The 25,438-nt window shown below is 42.6% G+C and overlaps 1 protein-coding gene across 5 annotated transcripts in view; it reads left to right on the forward strand.

Annotated features, from left to right (window-relative positions):
• LOC113407189 (choline transporter-like protein 5) overlaps nt 1-25,438 on the forward strand; it is a 200,709-nt gene that overhangs the window by 139,043 nt on the left and 36,228 nt on the right. For 4 of the 5 annotated variants that reach the window (XM_026655325.2, XM_026655326.2, XM_026655324.1 and 1 more), the window contains exons 4-11: nt 7,181-7,265; nt 11,731-11,815; nt 14,485-14,613; nt 18,328-18,388; nt 19,580-19,703; nt 21,357-21,440; nt 24,735-24,847; nt 25,247-25,378. In XM_026655325.2, coding sequence (XP_026511110.1) covers nt 7,181-7,265; nt 11,731-11,815; nt 14,485-14,613; nt 18,328-18,388; nt 19,580-19,703; nt 21,357-21,440; nt 24,735-24,847; nt 25,247-25,378 — 813 coding nt within the window. The remainder of the gene's footprint in view (nt 1-7,180; nt 7,266-11,730; nt 11,816-14,484; nt 14,614-18,327; nt 18,389-19,579; nt 19,704-21,356; nt 21,441-24,734; nt 24,848-25,246; nt 25,379-25,438) is intronic. The other variant, XM_026655327.1, reaches the window with a different exon arrangement.

A 25,438-nucleotide genomic window follows, 5' to 3' on the forward strand; every position in this document is an offset into this window, starting at 1 on the left:
GTAATCAAATCTCCTTGAAAGATCAAAATCAGTGATTTATGATAATAGCCTATCTCCATCCTGCTTCAGTGGTGGTTGCTGTTGAATGATTATACTGAACAGAAATATGTATTACATGAGTTATTCCTTGCCATAATTGTGTTACCTTTACAGATGATTTGATAAATGAAAGGGGGGGGGGTAGCTCCCTTTTATGGACACCCAGCCAGCCAGTTAGCTATAAAATCCCTCTTGGTAGCTGTTCTCTACTTGCTTTACCTGTAAAGGGTTAAAAAGTCTGACTGCATGCATAGGTAAAAGGAAGGGAGTGGGCACCTGATCAAAAGAGCCAATGGGAAGGCTAGAACTTTTTAAAATTGGGGAAAAAATAAACTTTCCCTTTGTGTGTCTGTCTGTTCTCCGGCGATTGGGGACAGAGCAGAGACAGGGCTGGGACAATGCTGTAAAAAGCTTTAAAACCAGGTATGACAAATCATCAAATCATACCTCGAACCTACTTATCTGAAACCCCAGATATGTAAGGAGATCAGGGAATGTCTAGGATGATGCAATTAGGTTTATTTCTTTAATTCTTATTGGCTTGTGGACTCCTCTCTGCTAACCCCCAGATGCTTTTGTTTTGCTTGTAACCTTTAAGCTGAACCTCAAGAGAGCTATCTTGATGCTTAAGTTTTGTAATTTTTTTTAAAGATCTAGCAAAAAGCCTAAGTTCCAGATGTATTTTCTTTCTTTTTGTTTTTAATAAAATTTACCTTTTTTAAGAACAGGATCAGGTTTTTTGTGTCCTAAGAAGTTTGTGCACATGTTGTTTAATTAGCTGATGGCAACAGCTCAGTTCCTTTGTTTCTGTCTCAGCTCTTCCCCGGAGGGTGTGTGTGAAAGGGCTTGAAGGTACCCCACAGGAAGGAATTCCCAAGTACGCCTTTCTGGGTTCCAAAAGGGGGCTTTATTGCATTTTGGTGGTGGCAGCATCTACCTATCCAAGGTCAGAGAGAAGCTGTAACCTTGGGACTTTAATACAAGCCTGGAGTGGCCAGTATTAATTTTTAGAATCCTTGCGGGCCCCCACCTTCTGCACTCGAAGTGCCAGAGCTGGGAAACAGCCTTGACAGATGAAAAAAGAGTGTCAATTTAACAGTCAATGAAACTTTTATTCCTTAGAGAACTAATTCAGTCCTTCCTATTTATTTGGGAGATTTGGGGCTTAACAGGGAGAGACTTTAAAAAAATAAAAATAAAAAAAAAATCTACCAGACAGCCTAAAATCTATGGTAGTTTTAATTCAGCAAAATGCATGTGAAGGGCAGCTAATGAATTATCATAGAAAGAGCTCAAGGCTTCAAAGGATGGAGTAATTCAAAAGGAACAAAACTGAGTATGATTTAGATTTACTCCTGAACTGTGGTTCATATACTAACCTGATCACAGCCTCCTGAAGAGTTTCTGGTACAAAGAGAAATCACTCCCCGCCCCCCCCCCCTTCCAATCAATAGTTTCACCATATGTAGTTCAGATCCTCTTAGAGCAACATTATTATTTGCAATAGCAAATTTCTCCAGATGTGTCTCTTACATTAAAGGAACAATGGTGTTTTTATCCTTTATTGCGCTTAGCCAAGCCAAGAGTTATGATCGTGTATCAAAGTAAGCCATCTCCACAACTTGTAAAATCTTACCCTCAAGAGTCCACTTCATGTTTATAAATTCTTCTTACATTTTAACATAATTTTGTCTTCTAGTAAAGGATTGATGGATTTAGAGTCGAAATGGGAACTTGAGATTATCATGCTTGTTCTTCATCTAAGATGCGCCTTGCTTTCATTTGGTTTCCCTCCTCCCTCCCCCAATTTCTATAGCTCCAGCTATGAAAGACTTATTCTTCTAGAACAGAATTCTTCTGATTTGTGTTCACGGGCACAACTGGGGACTAACCACTGGGCTGGTAGGCCACCTGTGAAGTAGTGAACAATATGTTGCTTATGTAGTAGGCCTGCTTCTAGTAATGTTTATGCAACAGCGGTGTCATCAGCATGGGTTTACAAATTCAGTATCATATGTCCTATTATCTGCTTCACTGCATTTGTAAATTGTTTGTGTTAAAAAGCCATAAGCACAGTTGGGTAGGCCTGTTCTTCCACATATTAAAATGTTAAAAGCATACCTTTAAGGGAAACAAAATAATGATATGAAAGCCTGTATTCCCAAGAAGCACACTGTTGAGGGAATGACTCAGATAAGCTAAACAGATTTGCAGTTATTTTTTAAGTGTCAGTGGAAGCTGTTGTTCTAATCACAGTTTCTCCTTGACAAGGAGTTTTCCAGTATTTGCATCCACTGGCTCAACCATACAGCAAAAAAATAAAAATAAAAATGTATTTGATAAACATTTAAAATGATAGACATTAGCCATTTCTGATATCATACTTGTGTACATCAGTGACAGGATAATGACATAACTTCAGCCATCCCGAATGTGGATCCCTGTCTGTCAACTGCTTTGCCTGTGTTATATGCTGCCCCACTGCTACACTGACGGCTGACTCAGCTGGGTTGGTTGATGTATTTGTTTCAGCCCAGCTGTGTATGCCAACATTCAAACTGTGATTTTACAAGCATCAGACCACGCACAACCTTTTGCTGGCATGAAAGTTCTATATACTTGGATTCAGTTTCATTTAGTACTTGATATTGGGTCACCAATAGGGCAGTGAAACAAAGACTCAAACACTACTCTTTGAGGCTAATCATGATAATAACCTTCCACTGTCAATGGAGGCTGCTGATTTAGGTACAATTCTACACTGAATAGGATATTTATCATATGGGATTCTTTTCCCAACATTGTTCTAACTCACAAAGAAAGTAGTAGTTGTTTTTACTCTCCTGTTTTCTGCTGCAATATTAATCAAATGCTAAATCTCCATCCTCTATAATGGACCAATTCTTCTCGGTTTCTCTCTGAAAATTAGTTGAGATGTACTTTCCCCAGCAGATGTGATTTCAAACTAAAGGAAACCAATTTTACAGCAAACCCAGATAAATCTGTTTTCTAAAGCTGTTTTCTAGATAAGGGGCCCAGTTTTGATTCCAGTAAAGTTGACGAGAGCAAGTGTTGACGTAGAAAAGCTTGTTTACCATATTTTTTAAACCAGGTTCATCCAACACTGGTTTAGTGCCCCAATATGACTGAGGCCTCAGGCTTGTAGGAAAGCTACAACCAAGAATCAGTAGGTATGGGCAATTGGATGAAGGCAACTGGACAAGAGTCCCCAAAGACTGGAAATACTGTTCAGAATACTTCACAAAAACAAAAGTATGAACAAAATGTTCCAGCACTTATACCTCACTAATTCCCACTAATGCCCAGGAAGCCCATTGCAAAGGATCACGTTTGGAGAATTAGTGAGTTAATGGCCTAATCCAAACCCAGTGAAACCAGTGAGAGTCATTCCAATGACTTCAGTGGGCATTGGATGATGAGTAATGAGAAATGATAAAACAGTAAGGATACATAACAAAATGTACTTTGTTTATCTGTATATAATTGTATTGCCAATGATGTTTCAGTGCATACAAGCATCCAATTTTTGTCATCTGCAAGCTTAATTAGAAGACATAAAATCCTCACTGATGAAATTTGGAGATGACACAAAAAATGGGGGAGTCACAAATAATGAAGAGGACAGGTCACTGATACAGAGCCTTCCGGATTGCTTGGTTAGCTGGATGCAAGCAAGCAATAAGCTGTTTTGATACAGCTAAATGTAAATGTATACAACTAGAAACAAAAAATGTAGGCCATGCTTACAGGATGGGGGATTCTATCCTAGGAAACAGTGACTTTGAAAAAGATTTGGGGGTTGTGGTGGATAATCAGCTGAACATGAGCTCCCAGTGTGGCACTGTGGCCAAAAGGTGCAATCCTTGGATGCATAAACAGGAGAATCTCACGTTGAAATAGAGAGGTTATTTTACCTCTATATTTGGCACTTCTGTGATGACTTACTGTGTCCAGTTCTGCTGTCCACAATTCAAAAAGGATGTTGATAAAGTGGAGATGGTTAAGAGAAGAGCCACGAGGATTAAAGGAATAGACTCACAGAGCTCAAATGTGGGTGACTTGATCACAGTTTATAAACACCTACCTGGAGAAGAAATATTTTATAATGGTCTCTTCATTGTAGCATACAAAGGTGCAACATGATCCAGTGGCTGGAAGTTGAAGTTAGAAAAATTGACACTGGAAATAAGATGCACATTTTTAACAGTAAGGGTAATTAACTATTGGAATAATTTACCAGGGGTTATGGTGGATTCTCCATTACTGGAAATTTTTAAATCAAGACTGGATATTTGTCTAAAAGCTCTGCTCTAGGAATTATTTGGGGTAAGTTCTCTGGCCCGTGTTATACAGGAAGTCAGGGTAGATGATCACAGTGGTGATCTGGCCTTGGAATCTATGAATCAATTCTTTGTAAAAGTAAGAAAGAGCCTTAAGGCAAGAAGAACAAAGAATGATCTGTTGCAGGATGGTTGAAAAGGGAGCTGCTATCATAGAGACCATTTATGATGGAGTCAAACATTTTGCTTTTGGACAGACAGTGGTGGGGAAAATGGGTTGCCTCATGGGCCACTAGGCACAGGAGATTCTGGATATGTCTACACAGCAAAGAAAAACCTGTGGTCTGGCCTATGCCAGTCGACTCAGGCTTGTGAGGCTCGGGCTGCGGGGCTGTTTCATTGCTGTGTAGACTTCTGGACTCTCATCCAGTCCCTGCTATCACAGGCAGTCTCCTTACAGCACTCTGATATTTGCTGAGCAGTGGGGAGAGGGTTGCTTTCTGTGTGTAAATGGTGTTCTGGGATGATTAGCAAAGTTATACTGCAATTTTTCTTTTTTTCCTAATTGTGATTGATGGGTGGGGGGAGGAAATAATTGTAGATAAAATATCCTACCTAGGAAGGGAATATTGTTGGCAGTAGCAGATAATTATCTATACCCTGCAGAAGACGTTTTGCTACTGAAATCTCAGCACTATTTTGAATCTGATTTGACAGGTTTTATTCATGCTGCCTTCTGCTATGCTAGTTTGAGGGGAAATACAGTCAAGAAGGGAACAAATGGTTTCTTTTAGTAATTTTCAAATACTTTTAAAAACTAATTTTTGGCGGTGGAAAGGTTGATAAGAAAACCCATCTAAGAGCATACAAATAAGGGATTAAACCCATTTGGTGTCAGCAGCGAAACTGATCCATTTGGCCTTGTCTTTTAACTGCATGAGATGCAGGAAAATATTAAAGAACACTCCCCATTGTCATACAGTCACAAAGGAGGAAAGCATACAATAGAACACAGAAATAGCCCACTCACTCAACATTTAGATTATTTCATAAGCCAAATTTACATATATCTAAAGACTGACTGTATGGATTCATATAAGGAAGATCATGTCTAATAGGTTACATTACTGAGTGAAGTCAATGGGACTTCTCACAGGTGAGGAATTTTCATACATTGCAGAATATGGGCCTTAATAGATAAGGGAGAAAATAGACAGAATTTATTTGAATGTCTAGAAGATATTTGAGACCAACTAGCAGATTATTTTACAAACTAAAAAGCATGGTGTAATTGAGACATATTAAAATGAATTAAAAACTAGCATAAGATCCAGAAACCAAGAGTGCCAGAAAAATAAAACCATTTAGGGTGAAAGATAACATGGCAAATTCTGAGTTGGTATGCAGTGGTGCAGCTATATTAGTCAATGGAGGGTATGTTGCAGATCTAGCCCATAGTCTGCAAGGATAAGTATTACATCTACTGTTCTGTGATTTGCAGAGGTTCTCTCTCCATTCCACCCATCACCGTAGTATCTAAGTGCCCCTGCTACTGCAATGACTTTAAGGAAGATTTAATTTCTAGTGTGACTAAATTTAGCACACAAAATCAACAGAAAAGTGGGGCAATTATAGAAGAACAAGTTCAAAGTAATTTGTATAGATCAGGGCCTAAAGTGACTTCTGACATTCAGTGTACACTCTGAGAGGAGGACACTAGGGGCTAAAAATAATCATAATGGCTATAGCCTCCTCTACACACTACAGAGCAAAGAAAAGGCTGGAGAATTATCACAGTTAATAAAACTAAATCCAACCACATTTTGCAGCAGTTGTATTAGTAAGCCAGATCTAGGGATGTACGGGTATAGGACATACTGTGTGGGCTAATGTGCTGGCACCATCCTGCACTTGTAAGGTGATATTTAGAATGTGAGGTGAAGTTCTGATTATTTTGTTATGGGGAGGATATAGATAGAAATTGTGATAGTCAAGGGCAGTCAAAATTATTCAGAGCTTACTGGGGAGTTGTGAAGATTTGTCAGGTCTGACCTCTGTAGCTTAGAAAAAAATGATACTAATGATGATTTTCCTAGTGGTGTACTAGATCCTGAATGGGAACGGAAATAAGCAGTTTGAGAAAATGAGATTTTTCAGGAGCAAGAAATCCTCGCCTGAAGTTGAGGAAGGAATAGAAGCAGCATCCTCCAGTTCAGGCTGAGGTTCTGTACTCGTACAGTTGTCTCTACTTCTATGTACTGAACAAATCAGCATAGCCAGCTACAGCGCTGAGAGCTGAGCACGTGGTTTTATAGCCTGAAATGGGGGGTTGCATCCCTTGTTAATGTGACTCAATAGCCGCTAGATTGTCATCACCAAATCTTGCCTTCTCGCACACCCATGTAACCCCATTCGTTTCAGTGGGGTCGTGGGTATAAGCAAAGGCTCAGTTTGGTCTGTGAGGTTTAGCTCCATAGCAGAGTGTGGCTTTAAGCCAACAAAGCTTTTGCAATGCCTCCTCTTTCTCCTTTTAATAACCATTATTTTCTAAGTGCATTACCTCATATTTTGGCCACATACCAGACGTGTGTGTCCTGAAGGAAAAAAAGATAAATGTTTTACTGTCTGACTGATTCATCCATATTTTATTTTATTTTTTCCTTAAGAAATCTACTGTTTAAGGAAAATCAATTCTCTTCAGTAGCTATTGGGAGAGGTTAAAATAGTACATGACAGATGGTGCATTTTAATTGCTAGAGAACTTGAACTATTAGCAAGCTACTGCTGGACACTTGGAATGTGGTGTTAAAAGATCTGTCTATCTCTTTATATATTTGTAGCTTGGGTGCATGGTGACCCCAGGAAGGTGGTCTATCCAACTGACAGCTATGGACAGTTCTGCGGCCAGAAGGACACCATAAATGAGTGAGTACTCAGAGGATTCATCTGGCTTTATTTCTCATGAGGCATGCATGAGAAATGAGGTATCAGCCCTCGGCCTCCTGGGAATTAAATTGGAAGGCTGCAGAAGAAGCAACCTCCACCCCACCGTACTGTATTTATTCCAGTTAAGGTTTCTGAAAAGCTCAGTTGATCAGTGGAAATTTAGACCTGAGTTATTTCTGTAATGCAGCTGTTTGCATAGTATGGAGACTGTGAATAGTAAAATACCATTATAAAGTATGGCTTGTGCCATTAAGTGCAAAGAGATCCATCCTAGACAAATTAGAGGATTAGGCCAAAAGAAACCTGATGAGGTTCAACAAGGACAAGTGCAGAGTCCTGCACTTAGGACAGAAGAATCCCATGCACTGCTACAGACTAGGGACTGAATGGCTAGGCAGCAGTGCGGCAGAAAAGGACCTAGGGGTTACAGTGGACGAGAAACTGGATATGAGTCGACAGTGTGCCCTTGTTGCCAAGAAGGCTAACGGCATTTTGGGCTGTATAAGTAGGGGCATTGCCAGCAGATCGAGGGACGTGATCATTCCCCTCTATTCGACATTGGTGAGGCCTCATCTGGAGTAGTGTGTCCAGTTTTGGTCCCCACACTACAAGAAGGATGTGAAAAAATTGAAAAGAGTCCAGCGGAGGGCAACAAAAATGATTAGGAGGCTGGAGCACATGATTTATGAGGAGAGGCTGAAGGAACTGGAATTGTTTAGTCTGCAGAAGAGAAGAATGAGGGGGGATTTGATAGCTACCCCCAACCAAAGAGGATGGGTCTAGACTGTTCTCAGTGGTACCAGATGACAGAACAAGGAGTAATGGTCTCAAGTTGCAGTGGGGGAGGTTTAGGTTAGATATTAGGAAAAACTTTTCACTAGGAGGGTGGTGAAGCACTGGAATGGGTTACCTAAGGAGGTGGTGGAATCTCCATCCTTAGAGGTTTTTAAGGTCAGGCTTGACAAAGCCCTGGCTGGGATGATTTAGTTGGGAATTGGTCCTGTTTTGAGCAGGGGGTTGGACTAGATAGCCTCCTGAGGTCTCTTCCAGCCCTGATATTCTATGATTCTATCTATGAGCTCTCACTGTCTGCTGCTAGCTACCTGCTGCCTTTATGCTACTAGAGAGAGCGATGTGTGGTCTGAGCTCAGGTCTGGGGGACAGACAGCTCTGACACAGACTCCCTCTTTGGCCTTGGTCTTGTGTCTTAACCCAACTTTATTTTCCAATCTCTTAAATGTGGGTGGCAATTCCTAGCTCATCTGGGGAGCTGCAAGGATTAGTTAATCTGTTAGTATCTGTGAAGTACTTGCAGATGAAAAGAGCTATATGGGTCGAAACATTATTTCTATGAAAACTGAAGCTGGAGCCATGAAACCACATTACAGGAAAGTTTTTCCTTTTTTTAAAGTTTGCATTGAACACCCCTCACTTCATTATCACTGATATTAAATCCAGTTCCATGCAAGCAGCAACCAAAAGCACACAGTTGATGCAACTCTTCTGCTGCCTCTTATTCCTCTTCCCATTCAGCTTGCAGGGATGGAACAGAGGAAGCAAGTGTCCAGGCCCCTTGCATGGAGATAGGGAGTAGTGTGGAGGAACACCCAAGATGGTGTCCCCTCCCAGGCAGGGAAGGGAGCGGAGGAGAAGTCTGGAAACAGTCTGTGCCACTTGCTCTTGCAGATTCCTGCATGGAGCTGGAGAGAGCTGCAGAGAAGTGGCTGGAAAAGTTCCACCTTCCCCTGCATAGGGAGGCAGAATTGTCAGGAGGAATTGCTCCAGGTCAGAGTCCTACAGGGATCAGGAGAGGCAACTGGACCAGGAGCCAAGCCTTCCGTGGGCCTGTGCAAAGCAGTAGGGCCGCAGGATTTGGACGGGGACACACACACACACACACACACACACACACACACACACACACACACACACACACACACACGATGGCAGGGCTTGGAGAAGCGGAAACAGGTAGTGACATTGGTGGCTGGTGGCTTCCCACCCCTTGGGGGAAGCAGAAGGATTCTTTTGCATTCACCCCATTTTCTGTTGTCCATTGTGCATGTTCTGTCTCTCTATCTCTGTTGCTCACTTATTTTCTCTCTCTCTGTTACTTGGCTCTTCCTCTTTACTTCTCCCTTGTATGTCATCCTTTCCCTGGTTCATACAAACACAAATTCTCTTTCCCTCTCTCCTCCCTTGCTGGGGATGTTGGGGGGTGAAATATTGCTGCTGAGGCTGAGAATTGGCACTCAGTTTCCATGTTGAGGGAATTGCTATAAATGGATAAGCCAGAAGTGACATAGGAACATTTGGCCAGTGGCCACAAGAGAGCTTATGGCAGCCCTAGCATCAGAAGCAGCCCAGGGAGCCCCTCTAAACAACCACAGACCAGCTCTTCTTGACTCCTAAAACTCTGAGGTGGAGAGGATTTGGCTAGGTGCTTCACAAGCCCCAAAGACCAGTCCTGGACAGCTGTAGTGTCAAGCATTAGTAAGTAAGGGGAATCCCTGATAAACTTTCATCCCTAATGAAAAGCTGTCAAAGGGGTCCTGCAATGCCTTCATTGTTCCCACTGATAGTTCCCACATAGCCCCATGGGGGATGGGGTTTGCAGACCTGGGACTGTGGGTTTGTGGGCCTCCAAAACGGGCTTTGACACCTACGTGCCGGTTTCCTGTGGAGAGTGGTGGCATCTCTTTATTGTGACTCTTGCGCCTATATTAATAGCTTCAAACATACCCGTAATATTTGTGGGGAAAGTCGTATTTCAGAAACCGTGAAATGTAAAACCAGGCCTGGATCTATAGAGATCTGAAAAAACAATTGCGCTGCAATGAGTTCCGTACAGTCAAATTAATTCCACCTTGTGTTGCCTTCAGAATCCCTCTAGGGGAATTCTGCACCTTTGCATCTCATTGTATCCACCCATTGATCTCCTCCATATAAACTCTAAATTTGTTTTGCCTTATATAGAACAAAAGGCAAGCACAGAATACAATTTACTTTAAAGGACGCAAACCTAACTCTGTGTGGCCACTTTCCTCTGCCATATACAATTAATCTTTGTTGTCTCCTGTTAATGCCAGCAGCCATCAAACACCTCAATGTGAGAGTAAAATAATGTGTTAATGACATGGGCTGTGCTGAGTCACTCACAAAGAGTACATACTCCCAGGGAACTCTTACAGAGCAGTGATATTTCAGCCCAAAATGTTACTCAGTTGATTTGAAGAAATAACAGCTAAGAATTGGGAGTTTTATTTGCAAGGAGTGTATGACTATTTCCTTAACTAGTATGTGACTGAATGTGTGAGAGTGAAAACATCCTGACCTTTTAAAATGTCAGGCCAGATGAGCTACTCCCAGTTGCACAGAGAGTTATGGTTTGCAACACTTACATGTTATGGGCCAGAGTGGGCCTTGAAGGCACAGCCATGCAGTGGGGTGGGAGGCAGCTGTGTTGCAATGGGGGTTCTGGAGGAATCGCATGCTGCAGGGGATTTGCCCTTACGTTTTGCAAGGCTGCAGCATGCAGTCCTCTCGCACCCAGCTAACTTCTCTGCCTAGTGTGGAGGGGGCAGGACCGTGGCCTTGTCCATACCTGCTCCCTTTGAGGAGGTCTCCACTAGAGCTGACCGCAGGGCGACAATTCCATTTCACAGCAACTTCTGAGATTTCAAAATTTGTTTTCATTCCACATTGGAATGAAGATGTTCCAACCAGCTCTAGTCTCCACTGCTGCTGATGCAAGTCTACTGCAGTAGCTGCATGCCCTGGCCACATTGTGCCTGGCCCTGGCGTAAGGGTGAAGGGTCAGAAGGCTATTTCCCCTTCCCTTCCCCATCATGCACACAGTCTCCCCCTTACTTCTGACCAGTACTTGGGTTTGTGAAAGTCCCTTTCAGGTGCTGTGCTCCTGTTTTCCCAGGCAGCTGCTTCAGGTTTTGAGCAACAAAAAACTCGTTTGATTTTTGGTGCCACCTTCTGATTAACACAAAAACATCAGCTGGTACAGCTTGCTGTGTGCTAGTAGTAATTTCATATGCTGTATGTACAAAATAGGTTCAGCATATGCAGGTGAACTACAGAGCATGAAGAGGTGGTTTGCCATGTAAAGCGCAAGCCTTCCAGTTCTCGAGCCAGGTTCTGGGCCATCTCGAAGAACAAGTGGATGTCAGCTAAGGCTCCTGTGCAGGAAAACACTCCTCAGAATGACTACTCATGAAACAAAGCAGTTTGACTTAACATACATTTAAGCTTGGGCACTTCAGTTTCTGCTTGATTTTCATTTCTCACCTGGGATTTGCAGTAGTCTTTTAGGATAACAGTATTTAAAATTGATAGTGTACATTGTAAATCCATATATGGTATGTGAGTATAGTATAGTATATAAACATCTATACATATTAAAATAGTTATTTTTATTCCTATTTCTCTATAGGAACAAGACCAGTTTGTTTTACTTTAACATTCTGAAATGTGCCAGCCCAATAGTGCTAATAAACCTACAGTGCCCTACAACACAGGTAAGTGAAATACAGGGAGAAAACGTTCTCACTGCCTCTTGCTTATTGCTGCTTAAAACTTGACAGAAGTCATTTGATCGACTAGTTGCATTTTATAGAATGTAGTTTGATCATATTGTAGAGTGCAGTGTGTGTATAGCATGTATCTGAATGAACAGTGTAGCAGATTCAGTGTCTATTGTTAACAGGGCAGGAGAAAATAAATAGAAATGCATAGAACTGTTTGTTTTGGATTTAGAGTTGAAAAAATTCCCCATGTGAGTGTGACTGGGTTTGGCTAATTGTCCGTCATGAATATAGCACGAGTGACTGTGCAGCAATGTAGTTCCTGCACATTATTATAGCCATTTTTCAGAAAATCATTTTGACTGGCGCACAGATTTTTCCAAACCAGCCATGTTTAAAAAAATGCATATTTTCTTGTTTACAACCGACAATAGTGTTCGTTTGTCCAGACATGTTACATGCCTTCTGAGGAATTGGTAGTGGTCAGCGCGATTGTTTAATGTTAAATAACCCTTAAGTTTGGCTAATCACTTGTTGAATGCTCACTAATCAGTATCCCAGTAGAAGAGAGGCATACATAGCTTGCGTAGACAGAGGCTGAGCGCTTGTCAACACTTACAGCATTGCAGCTGTGCCACTGCAGCGCTTCGTGAAGATGTTACCTATGCAGATGGGAGAGCTTCTGTAGGTACTCCACCTCCCCAAGCACTGTCTACACTGGGGATTAGGTCGGTATAACTACATTGCTCAGGGGTGTTGAAAATCCCTGAGCGATGTAGTTACACCAGCATAAATTCCTAGTGTAAACCAAGTAATATAATCTGGTCCTGTCACTTTGGTAGAATATTAAATGAATCTCTGTGTTGATTTGTGCTGCTGTGGTCTTGACTTTGTTACCTCACTGTGCCACAGTCTCTTATGTTACAGGGAACACTGTATAATGTTAAAAAATATATAGGTCAATGCTATTGCTGTTGTGCAATGCACTCGTGGATTAGGGCTTGTGCTGTAATAAAGTAATCACTACTGTGAGGCAAGCAAGGTGGAATGTTCGTCACAAACAGGTTGTGTTTTAATTTGTCTATTTTCAGGTTCACAACAGATCTGTGAAACTGGAGGGGGTTTTCGACATTTTCTAGTCTTTGGATGATAATTCAGATTAAAGGTTTTAACTCTCTGGCTGTTGTGAAAATGCTGAAGAACCACTTGGGCTTAATACGTCACACTGTGACTTTTCGAGGAGGTTGTGGTGGTCCCCCAAGCCAGATCATTTACATGTGTGAGCGCAGGCCTGAGAATCAGGGAGGGCCTGAGTTCTGTTCCTACTTCTGCTGCCACTGACAGGCCTTGCTAATACTATGGATTTTAGAGGCCTGTACAGACAATGTTTAAATGTTGCTTTGCAACACTAATGCGTGGCAAATATCAGTGCCAGTTTTACAGATGGGGAAAGTGAAGTTATAATAAGTGATGTGCAGACAGCGATTCATTGTCCGAACAAGGATAGAATTCAAATTTCCTCATTCCCTGATCCAAGGCTAGTCCACTAGACTCTTGTACCCACCAGGTTCTAGCCTATTGTATAAGATCCCTTTCTGGTATGGACATTCCCGTTCATAATGTGAAAAAATGACTTAGGGCACTTGTACGCTATGCCCTTGAGGGGAAATTCACTTCCTTCTATGGTAAGTCTCTGAGGAGGAGGGGGTCCAGACTGGGTAGCTTTGCAGGGGGTGCAGCCTCTCTAAAGCCACTCTATGCCACAGAGGCGGGCTCACAGGAACATTGAGGAGGGCAGAACATGATCATGGACCCAGTGATCAGGAAGTCCGGTTTAGAGTGTGTGCTGGAGCAGCAGTCACTACTTCATACATGCTATTCAGATGCAGCCTACCTGTGGGTGGATCCAGTCATTCCCAGCTCTTAGTTTCTCACACACATCTTGCTTACTTTGGCTTTAGTTGGGGAGATGTGAATTTCGCCCTTGGCATGTGCACCTGACTTGCTTTGACACCAGCGGGAACTCTGTCATGGGTAAAGGGCAATTTACTGTCTTAATTTGGTACACCCCCTTAGAGGCATGTAAAGCCAGCATCATTGAAAGCGGGTTTGACTGAAACTACTGTATAAGAGAGTGAAGCAATTTTTAGCTTCATCAGATTTTATTGATCACAGTGGTCTTGTGTCTTGTGCCATGCCACATGTCTTGTGCTGCTGCACCAGCATATTCATATACACAGCTGTCTGTGCTTAGGGGGTTAGATCAAGGCCTTTCTGGGGATTTTTTTCGTGTGTATGTTCAATAAAAAGTTTTAAAAAACAAACTTAAAACTGTACATGTGTATCAGAATGTATGGAGACCACCAAGACATATGGAGGCAGAGCGATTGGGAGATACAGAACTTGGGGAGAGATTTGAAAAGGTCTATCAAAAGCACTAAAAAGTGTTTATCTAGAGATTCTAACAATAGACACTGTCCCTTTCTAAATGCTACAATAAGCATTGCTCCAGGCAATCTGATAAAACAGGGCACTTTTATAGATGGCCATTTTTTTGTCTTGCTGTTTTGATAGCATGAGTGGGTTGTTTTGGGAGGGTTTTTGTTTGCTTTTTGTTTTGTTTTTTTCCAATTTATAATTATGCATTTATTTCTTCCTTACAGCTTTGTGTCTCAAAGTGCCCAGACAGGTTTGCAACGTACATAGACATGCAAGCTTCCTACAGACATAACAAAAGTTATTGGGAGTACTACAGGCAGTTCTGCAAACCTGGTTTTAATAAGCCTTTGAAGGTGCGTATATATACATACATAAGTATAGATGGGATACATTTAAACTATAGATGAGCCTTAGTGTGCATAAATCAGTCTAACTCCATCAGAATCAATGGAGCTGTGCCAAATCATCTCAACCGAGGAGCTCTTCTGTAAGTGTATTTCAGCTCTGAGTTTGTCAAGAGTTAAGATCTGCTAGCCAGACAAAATCCCCAAATCTTTAAGTGATTACCAAAGGCTCAGTTCAATGGAAAATATCTGCAGACTTCCATGCTGTGGATTTTTGGTTCTATAGGGTATGTCTACACTGCAGTGTAAGCCCAGGATTTGTGGGACTCAAGTCAGCTGACCCTAGTTTGGAGAACCCAGGGCTTGAACATCTACACTGACTGTTAACCCTACATTAAGAATTTTCCAATTTGGGCTTAAACCTGTGGCTCTGGCATCCACACTCCAGTGCACAGACCTGAGTCAAACCATGCATATACCAGACTCCCTAGCGCCCTCCCAAAATTTGGCCGCTCTAGTCCTTTGACCATGGTGAACTGTCCACCTTGCACATTACAGCAAGTTTGAACAGTCCGCCAACACATCCTTCCTAGCTGTCTTTTTGGTGTGTGTGCGCCCAGGTATGGAGCCAGCAACATGGAGGAGACACATTTTCAAGAAATTCTCTTGCTTGCACTTTCGCTCTCGTGTCAGAAAACAGGCAGAGCTTCTGTGAGATGCTGATGGACACTTTGGTGGCATTTTCTGACCCACCAAAGGCACCTGACAGAGCTTATAGTGGAGCAGCAGGAGGAGGAGGATACCCAGGCATGGTAGACTCACACTGGCTGATGCTGCTCAGTACACTCAGTATAGCCACTGATAACATCTATGTGAGGGGTCGGCAACCTTTCAGAAGTGGTGTGTCGAGTCTTCGTTTATTCACTCTAATTTAAGGTTTCGCGTGCCAGTAATACATTTTAACGTTTTTAGAAGGTCTCTTTCTATAAGTATATAATATATAACTAAACTACTGTTGTATGTAAAGTAAATAAGGTTTTTAAAATGTTTAAGAAGCTTAATTTAAAATTAAATTAAAATGCAGAGCCCCCCGGACTGGTGGCCAGAACCCGGGCAGTGTGAGTGCCACTGAAAATAAGCTTGCGTGCCGCCTTTGGCACACGTGCCATAGGTTGCTTACCCCTGCTCTACGTAGACCAGCACTTCTGGCACAGGGCCACAAGCACAGACTGGTGGGATCACATCATCATGCAGACCTGGGATGATCAGTAATGAATCCAGAATTTTCACATGAGGAAAGCTACCTTTCTGGAGCTTAGTGGGCAGCTTGCCCCAAGACCCCAGCCTAAAGACACCTGCATGAGGTCAGCCTGTCTGGAAGCTGGTTGCTATAACTGGCTGGAAGCTGGCTAACCCAGACTGCTACAGGTTGGTTTCCAGCCAGTTTGGCGTTGGAAAGTCGACTGTGGATAAAGTGGTGGCAGAGGTTTCTGAGGCAGTCAGGCATGTGGTTTACCCCAAAGTGGCAGGCATAAAAGATATTCCTGAAGTAACTGCTGGCTTAGAGAGAATGGGGTTTCCTAATTGTGCTGGGACCATTGATGGGACTTATGTGCCCATAGGTTGCCATCCTTAAGGAGCATGAATACATAAACCACAAAGGGTACCACTCCATTGTTATACAGACCCTCTGGACCACAGAGATTAATTTATGAATGTCAATGTGGGTCAGAATCCATGAGGGAATCAGTAGGATGCTGTGTCAGCTTCCACATGGCTTACCCTGTTATGGCTGCATGCAAACACACACAACTTAACAGCCTTCCTCCTCTGCCCCCGGCACGTTTCTGGACAAAAATTCAAATCCAAGTTGAATTTGGCACAATTGATTTTGTCACCTATGGACTGCATGGACTGTCTCTAATTGAAATGGAGTGGACAAGCTGCTGCCATACAATCCGCCATTAGCAGGATACATGTTGCTAGCCGTTATGTGACTTACGTCCAATAGTTTTTGTGTTTGGTTCATAGAATGGAAATTCCTCCTATTACTGTATTAATAAAATTAAAATGGAGCCAGAAACTCACTGCGCTCAGGGACAGCTTCTGTGTCTGGTGCATGCTGTGCAATGGGCTGTTTGTCGGGGGAGGGGGCATCAAGCAGGTCCAGAGTTTGGCCCCAGGGTGTGCAGCGGTTCCAGCTCCAAAACCTCTTTTGGGGCTGGTTTCAGCAACAGACTTCACTGTCCTCACTCAGCACCTGCTGCTGGCTCCCATCAGTCCCCATCAGCCATCCCAGCTGACCGGGTCATCGTGCACCACCGTTGGCTCCGTGCTCAGAGCAGTGCCCAGCACCTGGTCCAACTCCTCATAAAATGGGCATGATGTTGACGAGTTGCCCGAGGTGCAGTTCTGGTCCCTGATTTTCCCGTACTCTGTCTTGAGCCACTCAGTCCACTCCGTGCACTGGTCACTAGTGCAGTAAAGTTGCTACAGTGCCAGTTTCTTTGCCGGTATGTCTGATCATTCCTGGTACTCTTACTAATGCCCACTGTTGTGCTGGACTCTCAGCAGAGACTTACCAAAATCTGGCCGTGCTCCTGTGACCATAAAGCAGTGTGCTGTGCAAAAAGCTGTTTCTGTTCGGTCTCCATTGCAAGCATAGAAGGCTTTCCAATGGCGTGATTGCAGCTTGCTGGTCAGAAGTGGATGGAAGGGTTAACGCTGACTCACCAACCTGCAGGAGTGCACCAAGGGGGGCGGGGGGTTGCTTCTATTTTCACTGGAGTCCACTGGAGATTCTTGGGATAGAGGAGAAAGGAAGTTGGTCCATGACATTGTGGGATACTTTTGGCAGACTCCCAGGACCTGGGTCGGGGGGGCTGCATCTATACTGCAAAGCAAAAGGGGTCAAACTCTGGGTCCTGGCTTGACTGGGCTTGATCCCTCCTCCCCCACCGGGTCTTAAGACACTTGGTCCGAGCCTGAGGCTGACAGATTTGTGTGTAGACGGAAGAGGGGGTTGGGCTTAAGCCTGACTCTAAGCCCGAGCTTACATTACAGTATAGATGTACCCAGAGAAGCCAATTTTCTCCAGTATATAGGTTTAGGCTGCACTGATCCACAGTGGAGAAGGAGAGCTCAGACTAGTACTAACAAGTTCCCCTTCATCCTAGAGAGTTTTATATCTGAATCAGCAGGCATTGTAGTACGTCACCTGCAGCTTCTCACTCAATTTTTTTTAGCCAGGGAATTACTCCAGCTTTGCAATAAGATGACCATTTTGAAATACCATGGGTTTGCATTTGAACATACCTTAATATTCCTCCCACAATAAAAACACTTGCAACTCTAACATCAGCCTGAAGTTAAATGTACTAATTATGTTATAACAAACTTTTTTTTCTATGAGAGACAAAAACACCTGCCCAAACACCACTGGTTCGTAGGCAGGTCTGTTGCCTTCTGTTTTTATCTTATTACCATTAGAAAAGCCAGAAGCATATTTTATTCCTCATCCATGACTGTCCAGGGATGCTTAGGTCTCTTGCTTCCATCCTGTGAGTGTCAGGCAGATGCACCAGTCAAATCATGCCAAGAGATTAAGATACAAATGAGGGGAAATGGGACATTTTCTTGATTGTAAAGATTTCTCAGATTGAGCGGGTTTTATTTGTTCTGAATTGTATTCCCCAATTCCTCTTTGGGTTTATTTTCTTTTAGTCTGTTGCTCAAGTGATCCGTGATGAAGATTGCCCTTCGATGATCATTCCTAGCAGGCCTTGTGAGTAGTTATACTTTTTGCACATGTCTCAGCAGAGGATTGGTGTGTATGTTATTAAAGTGCAGCTCCACTCTGAAAGGAGATCCTGACGTTGTCATGATGGGGCTCTGCATTGACTGTCAGTGACGGCCAAATCAATGTTACACCATGTAAAAGTATAAAGATGTTTTTTTCAAACTTCCAACTGTGAAAACTCAATCTGGGATCAAGTCAAGCTGGGTTCTTTCTGCCTCATGAATCATCCCCAGTAAGGAGGACTCTGCAGACTAAATTACACCTTCAGAAGCATGAGGGCAAGCAACCCTATTGTCTTTGGTTAACGGCATAGTTGCAGTAAGGGCATAACATGGCCCTGTATTTGGAGTTTAGATGAGTCCAATTAGGATCTAACCTTCTATAGCTGTACAGGCTCTGCAGGGCTGAGAGGTAAAAAAGGAGCATTGTGTCTCTGAATACATACACTGGGTTCCAGTGCTAATCTCAGTTACAGAAGTGTTTAATTATTTAGCCATAATGGAACAGCTTCAAGAGGAGACTGAGAAAGCCCCACATCAGAATACTGCTTACCTGAGTAGTTAGAGCACTTTTCTGATCCCTCTTCAAATCCTTTCTTCACATCAGGCAGCTGTGGGAATTTAACCTGGGTCTCCCACATCCCAGGTGAGTGCTCTAACCTCTGGGCTAGAAGTCATGGCATGGGCAGCAATAGCAGCATCACCACCTGCTCCTCCTCTGGCCTGATCTGGTAGATGGCCTCTGAGCACACTGGGCCCCCAAGGTGAGATAGGTAGGGGAGTGCCTACCTTTACTGGATTGTGCTGGGGCTTAGGTGGGAGATAGGTGTCTGGACACCTACAGGGAGATGACAGTGCGCATGACCAGAGGCAGAAATTTAGACACAGAAGGACTTTTACAATGAAAATTTAGGAGCTAAGTGAGTGTAGGCTACAAGGTTAAGCAGCAGCCAAGTGGGGATTTTTTGGATTGCAGTGGTGCCTAAAACTGGGACATAGGCACCTAGGTCTGGGGTTTAGGTGACTGAATACCTTTATGGATCTGGACCTCACTACCGATCTGAAATGATTTACACACAGCTAAGCACGAATTTGATGGCCAAAAAACATAATTTTAAAGTGGAGTTTGATAATAAATAAATGTATGTTATTACCCACCTTTTGCATTACTTAACAGTTCTTAAAAGATGCTTTCCTGACTTCTCCACGAAGAATGGGATTCTGACAGTGGCAAATCAGACGACATTCAAAGATGGAAGAGGGAAAACAAGAAATGTAACTGATCTCAGGGAAGCTGCAAAGTAGGTTTTTCCTTCCTCTTGTGCTTTTCTTTTGTGTGATACCTTTTGTGTATGTTCCGGGTCAATAAATTAATGTATGGGTAGAAAAGAAATCACAATCAGTTATAGCAAATGACTGACATTAACCAACTGAGACATTGGCCTGGTCCACACTAACCCCCCACTTCGAACTAAGATACGCAACTTCAGCTACGTTAATAACATAGCTGAAGTCGAAGTACCTTAGTTCGAACTTACCGCGGGTCCAGACGCGGCAGGCAGGCTCCTCCGTCGACTCCGCATACTCCTCTCGCGAAGCAGGAGTACCGGCGTTGACGGCGAGCACTTCCGGGATCGATTTATCGCGTCTAGACAAGACGCGATAAATCGATCCCAGAAGATCAATTGCTTACCGCCGGACCCGGAGGTAAGTATAGACGTACCCATTGTAATGAAGTGACAGATCTGTACTTCAGTGCTTTTAAAATTCTATACCAGGAAACTAGCAAAGGATTTTTTTTGTAGAGTGCTTTTCCATTTAATTTGGAGGTGTGTTGTTTGTGACTGATTGTAAGCTTGGTTTTGTTATTTGATTAGTTCTCTCTGTGAAAGGTTAGCTTCACACAAAGCAACGAGTATAAATTCTAATGCTTCCGGGGACAAGTCACCCACTAAGGCTACCCCTGCCAACAGTTCTGGGAGCACATCTTCACTGACATCAATGGAGCTATGACAGTTTACACCAGCTCTCTGGTTTTGAATACCTGTCCCGAGGAGTGGGTATCCTAGCCAATGTTGTGGGACTGGTGGCATGTGGGAACCTCTCAAGCCACTCCAGATAAAAAAACTAGCATCTCCCATGCTGGGCCTGAGCCAGGAGGAGAGGGAACTGCTGGCCCAGAGTAGCTTCTCTAGCCTCCATCAAGTCCCCATTCAGACTGGGACCAGAGGGCATCCCTCCTTCCCTTCCCTTCCCTCAAACGTACCAATGCCCCCTCTCTTGCCTCACCAATGCTGACTCCAGACCCCACAATTTATCAAGCCCCCTACTCCAGCTGTCCCCAGCTATCATAAAGCCCTAGCTTTATTTCTTCCTAGCATTGTGCTAGGAAAATGTTTTAATGTTGGCAACTATTCTGGGGTTAGGAAAAAACCTCCCCTATGGGCAGGCTATTGTTTTACTGTTCGCTATGCAGGTTTTTTTTGTGGCTTTGGTACTGGTAATGTTAGAGCCATTATTTGTATGGATTCTGGGGGTTTATGGCAGATCTTACTACCAGCTGACTATATTTTTGTGACGTAATAAGTGATTGCGTCTTGTGATACTAATATTATTTAGAGTTTTTTATTATATTTTTTTTCCAGAGCTGGACAAGTGTTAACAGTTTGGGGGGCCTTTCACCCTCAGTGGAATTTCCTTGCCTTAATATTACTGTAACTGATGTTCATTTGTGCACAAAACCTGAGCTACAGCATTGTATTGTAACTTTATTAATGGCAATGACATTTCAAACTCTGTTTTGCTGAAAAACCAAATGCTACAAATAAAGGCATGTTCTAAAAATGCTTTGTGGCATAACTTATATTTTGTTAGTACATTAAGGACCTATTTGCTGCTTAAGTAAGATCTGTAGTATCCCATATAAACCAAACTTTTTTTCTGTTTTGTTTAAGTGGTATCAATAATGTCCTTGATGCAAGATCAGTTGGGATGAAAATTTTTGAAGACTATGCCAGTTCCTGGCATTGGATTTTAATGTAAGTTTATTTACAGATATTGCTGGCTCCCACACTTTGTATCTTCCCAGGTGTGAATGGAGAAGAAACTATTAATTTATGTGTATGTCTGACATCCTACTATTAAACTCCAAGAGTCTCCTCTTATCACATAGTTCTATCATGCACTTTTCATAGATCTTATACACGATGTGAGGCTAATCCAGTATCCTGCTATGTCATCCATAACTACAGCCTGACATCAGTCTGTGGTAGATCTACAAGAGATGTGGGCATCTTCCCACACACAACATTGATGTGGGTTCTTCTCTCTCTTCATGGCCCATCTGTTTTGTTATTCCAAACCCAAGAATCCTTATGTAAAAAAACAGTTTAGTTTGCTAAGCGACAGCAGGGTAGTTACCTGTCATGTCATTTACAAAACAAAGCAAATGAATAGTTAAGGCCATCATAAATCTTACACTGCTAACATAGTAGGTGAATGTATTGCATAAAAGAAATGCACAGTTTATCAACTCTTAATTTGCACCTGAAATAAATTCTTCCTGTTCTAATCTCGCAATATAAATTGAACACTAAAATGTTAAAGTAAAAAGATTGACTCTGAAGCTGAAAACTCAAGCACATGCTTAACCTTAAGCCAACAACAAGGAAGTCAATGGAACTACTCACAGCATGGAAGGTTAAACACGTGGGAGTCTTTGCAGGATTGGTGTCTATATAATGTGCATATTAATGACAACTTGTCAGGCTTGAATGCAGTACTATGGACAGATATTTGTGTTAAGAACTGTTATATACTTCTGATAACATACTACATATACTAGATTATTCTAAGAACAGCAATTACAAGTAGTTTCTACAGTCAGTTGATAAATATACTGATAAGTGTACTCATTTTTCAGAATGATCCATACTTCGGAAACTGTTGGATGAATTTTCTTTATACTTTGCCAAAACTTCCTTGTTTGGTTTCAGAATAGATCTCGCAGTTTTCAGACTGAACACATTTTCCAGCTATAGAAGGTGCCTTAAGGTATGTCTGCACAGTAGTTAAACACCTGTGGCTGGCCTGGGTCAGCTGACTCTGGTTGTGGGGCTATAAAATTGGGGTGTAGATGTTTGGGCTAGGTCCCAAGCTCTGGGACCCTCCTCCACCCCTGCATGGGGTCCCAGAGCTCAGGGTCCAGCCCGAGCCGAATATCTACACTGCAATTTTAAGCCCCGCAGCCCAAGTCATGAGCCTGAGTCAGCTGACCTGGGCCAGCCATGGATGTGTAATTGCTATGTAGACATACTCTAAGCTTCTTTCTACACTGCCCCAACCAATAGAGGGCAACTTCCTCACATACTCATAGTGCTTGATTCTGCTCCTGCTGACGCCAATGGCAAGAAACCCCCACTGATGTCAGTAGGGGCAGGATTGGGTCCATAACTCCCACTGAAATAAATGGGAGCAAGATTGGGTACAAAATTATCCACACCTAAAATCATGAATTTATTTTCTACATCAATAGCTGGGCCATGAGTTTACAAGGAGACTTAACTATACAGAAAATTTAGAGCTAGAGGGAGACAAAGTAACGTTACGCAAAAGTCAAAGTTTCTAATATGGTCATTTTTCAGAATGATCTGTACTGTTGAAACTATTGGATGGATTTTCTTCGTACTTTATCAAAACTTCCTCCTTCGTTTTCAGAGTAAGTCTGGTAGTTTCCAAACAGAATGCAGTTTCCAGGCCAAAGTTATGGGTATGATACTGTAGGGTTTTATAGTGGAAGCCAGTTGGTTACAACCTTAACTATGGAGAGACTCCTGCCTTTCCACAATACCCAGGAAGATCTGCAGCTTTCAGTTCTCAGACCCCAAAGCATGTCTATTCACAGCAGCTCTGAAGAATGTGATTCACTTCAGTACACATGCATGAGTACTAGTGAAGACAGTGAAACTAGTAAGCATGTACTTAGGTTAAGCATGTACTTAAGTGTTTTCCTGAATCAGGGCCCCAACCTCCAAATAGTCCAGCTGTTTTTGAGGAGGAAAGTTTTGAATGATGAACCATTCAGTGAGAAAGCAGGAGATGTCCTTGAATGAATTTTGGAAAGGGAGTAACCACACAGGGCAGAGAGGAGATTTATGAATGTCTTGTGCAGGTTATGGTGAAGAGATCTCCCAAGCAAGCTGTGGCTCTTTCTTTTTCACTGTCTGCTGCACAGTTGTAAGGTTTACAAGCCCAAAGAGATGTCTTACCCATCACAGTCATGTGGTCCTGAGTCTGATCAGTCTCACCTCTTTGATAACCAGCTAGGTAAGGGGGACATTTTAGAGAGCGATCACTAAACAAACTCTAAATTAATGGTTATGGATTTTGTATTTCAGTGGGTATGTCTTCAAAGTCCAGGGTTCATAATCATTTATTTTGTTTTGGACCTCTGCTAACATCATCAAGAAAAGAAATATTTTAGTGGTGTGTCCCACTTGACTGTGTGTTGGGATTTTATCTGAGAGGAGTCTGGCTGTTATCTCCTATGGCTGTACACTCAGATACCTGTGTGTGTGTGTAAAGAGTTTACACAGCCATCCTTGTTGTTTTTTTCTTTGTGACTTGCATGCTGGGAATGAAACCAGAATTCACACTGCCTTACCACTGATTTGAGTAGACTAAAGGAAGACACTCACTGGGTAGCTGTTTTTTCCCCAATTGCACTGCTGGTAGGTCATTGCCAATGTCAGCTTTTCTCTCTTTCTTTTTAATGCACGTTTTCTTCCCAACTCCGATGCACTGCACATGACTTGTTTGGAAGGATAGAAAGGAAAGTGTTTTATTCTCAAATTCAAAGTTCCTATCTACTTTTTAAAATAATGTTCTTATTTAAGAACCAAAATTGAACTAACCACACATGTACACCTCCTTCCAGTTTGACACTTCTCTACCCTTGCCTAGCCACGGCCTGAAGACATCACTGTCTCAGAACCTCAGCTGGTGTAAATCAGCACAGTCACAGCAATGAAGCTATACCAGTTTACACCAGCTAAGGAGCTGGCCCATCATTTATAAATGTGGCTATGAAATGCAATCAGACTGCCTAGAAACTTATCGCCCAACAGACTGGTTTCCAGTAGTTGATGGTATCCAAACTTTAAAACACTCACCACTCATTAGACTTTCAAAAGGAGGTTTGGAATAAAATTTTAGACCTGTCATTCTGTATTGTGTGAAAGAGTGGCCCTCCTTTTGCAGTAAATAGAATGCGCAAGGAGGAGGGATGCTCATGCCTGTTTCCCTTATATTCATGTCGCCTCCTGTCTTTCCAGTGGTCTGTTCATTGCAATGGTTGTGAGCCTGCTCTTCCTTGTGCTCCTGAGGTTCACAGCGGGGGTCCTCTTCTGGATTTTCATCCTTGGCGTGATTGGAATTATAGGATATGGTAGGTGTTAGCTCCTACACTCTCTAATGAGGAACTGCAGAGAGATTTTGTTCTTACTGCTGATGTTTGTACAAGGAAATCTGTAATAATCAGGTGAAATATTGCATAGGTTTGACAGGGTATTGAGGGTTTTTTTCTTTAAAGAAACTTATACTATGGCCTCGATCTTGCAAACGTTTACCACCACGTGTACACCCACATGTAAGCACTTGCAGGATTAGGCCTTCTGTATTTGCACCATGATTTCTTTTTTGTTCGTGTAGGTTTATAAGCCAGTAGTCTTATGATCACCTGTAGTTTTTACCTGTATGGCATGTTGAAGGCAAAAAAACCAAAGGCTCATTCATGTTTACAGACTCTTCAGAAACACTCAGCTCTTACTGGTTTGTTTTTCCAAAGGTATCTGGCATTGTTACTGGGAGTATGATCATCTTCAGGGGACACCTGGATCTGACCTCACGATCTATGATATTGGCTTCCAGACTGACTTCAGAGTATACCTGCAGCTGAGGCAAACATGGTTAGCATTTAGTAAGTGCCTTTTAAAATTAGTCTCTGTTAATGCTTAACCAGGAGAACGAATCATCAGCT

Source organism: Terrapene carolina, unplaced genomic scaffold, assembly GCF_002925995.2.
Source record: "Terrapene carolina triunguis isolate 2854851 unplaced genomic scaffold, T_m_triunguis-2.0 Scaffold210, whole genome shotgun sequence".
Lineage (NCBI taxonomy): Eukaryota > Metazoa > Chordata > Testudines > Emydidae > Terrapene > Terrapene triunguis.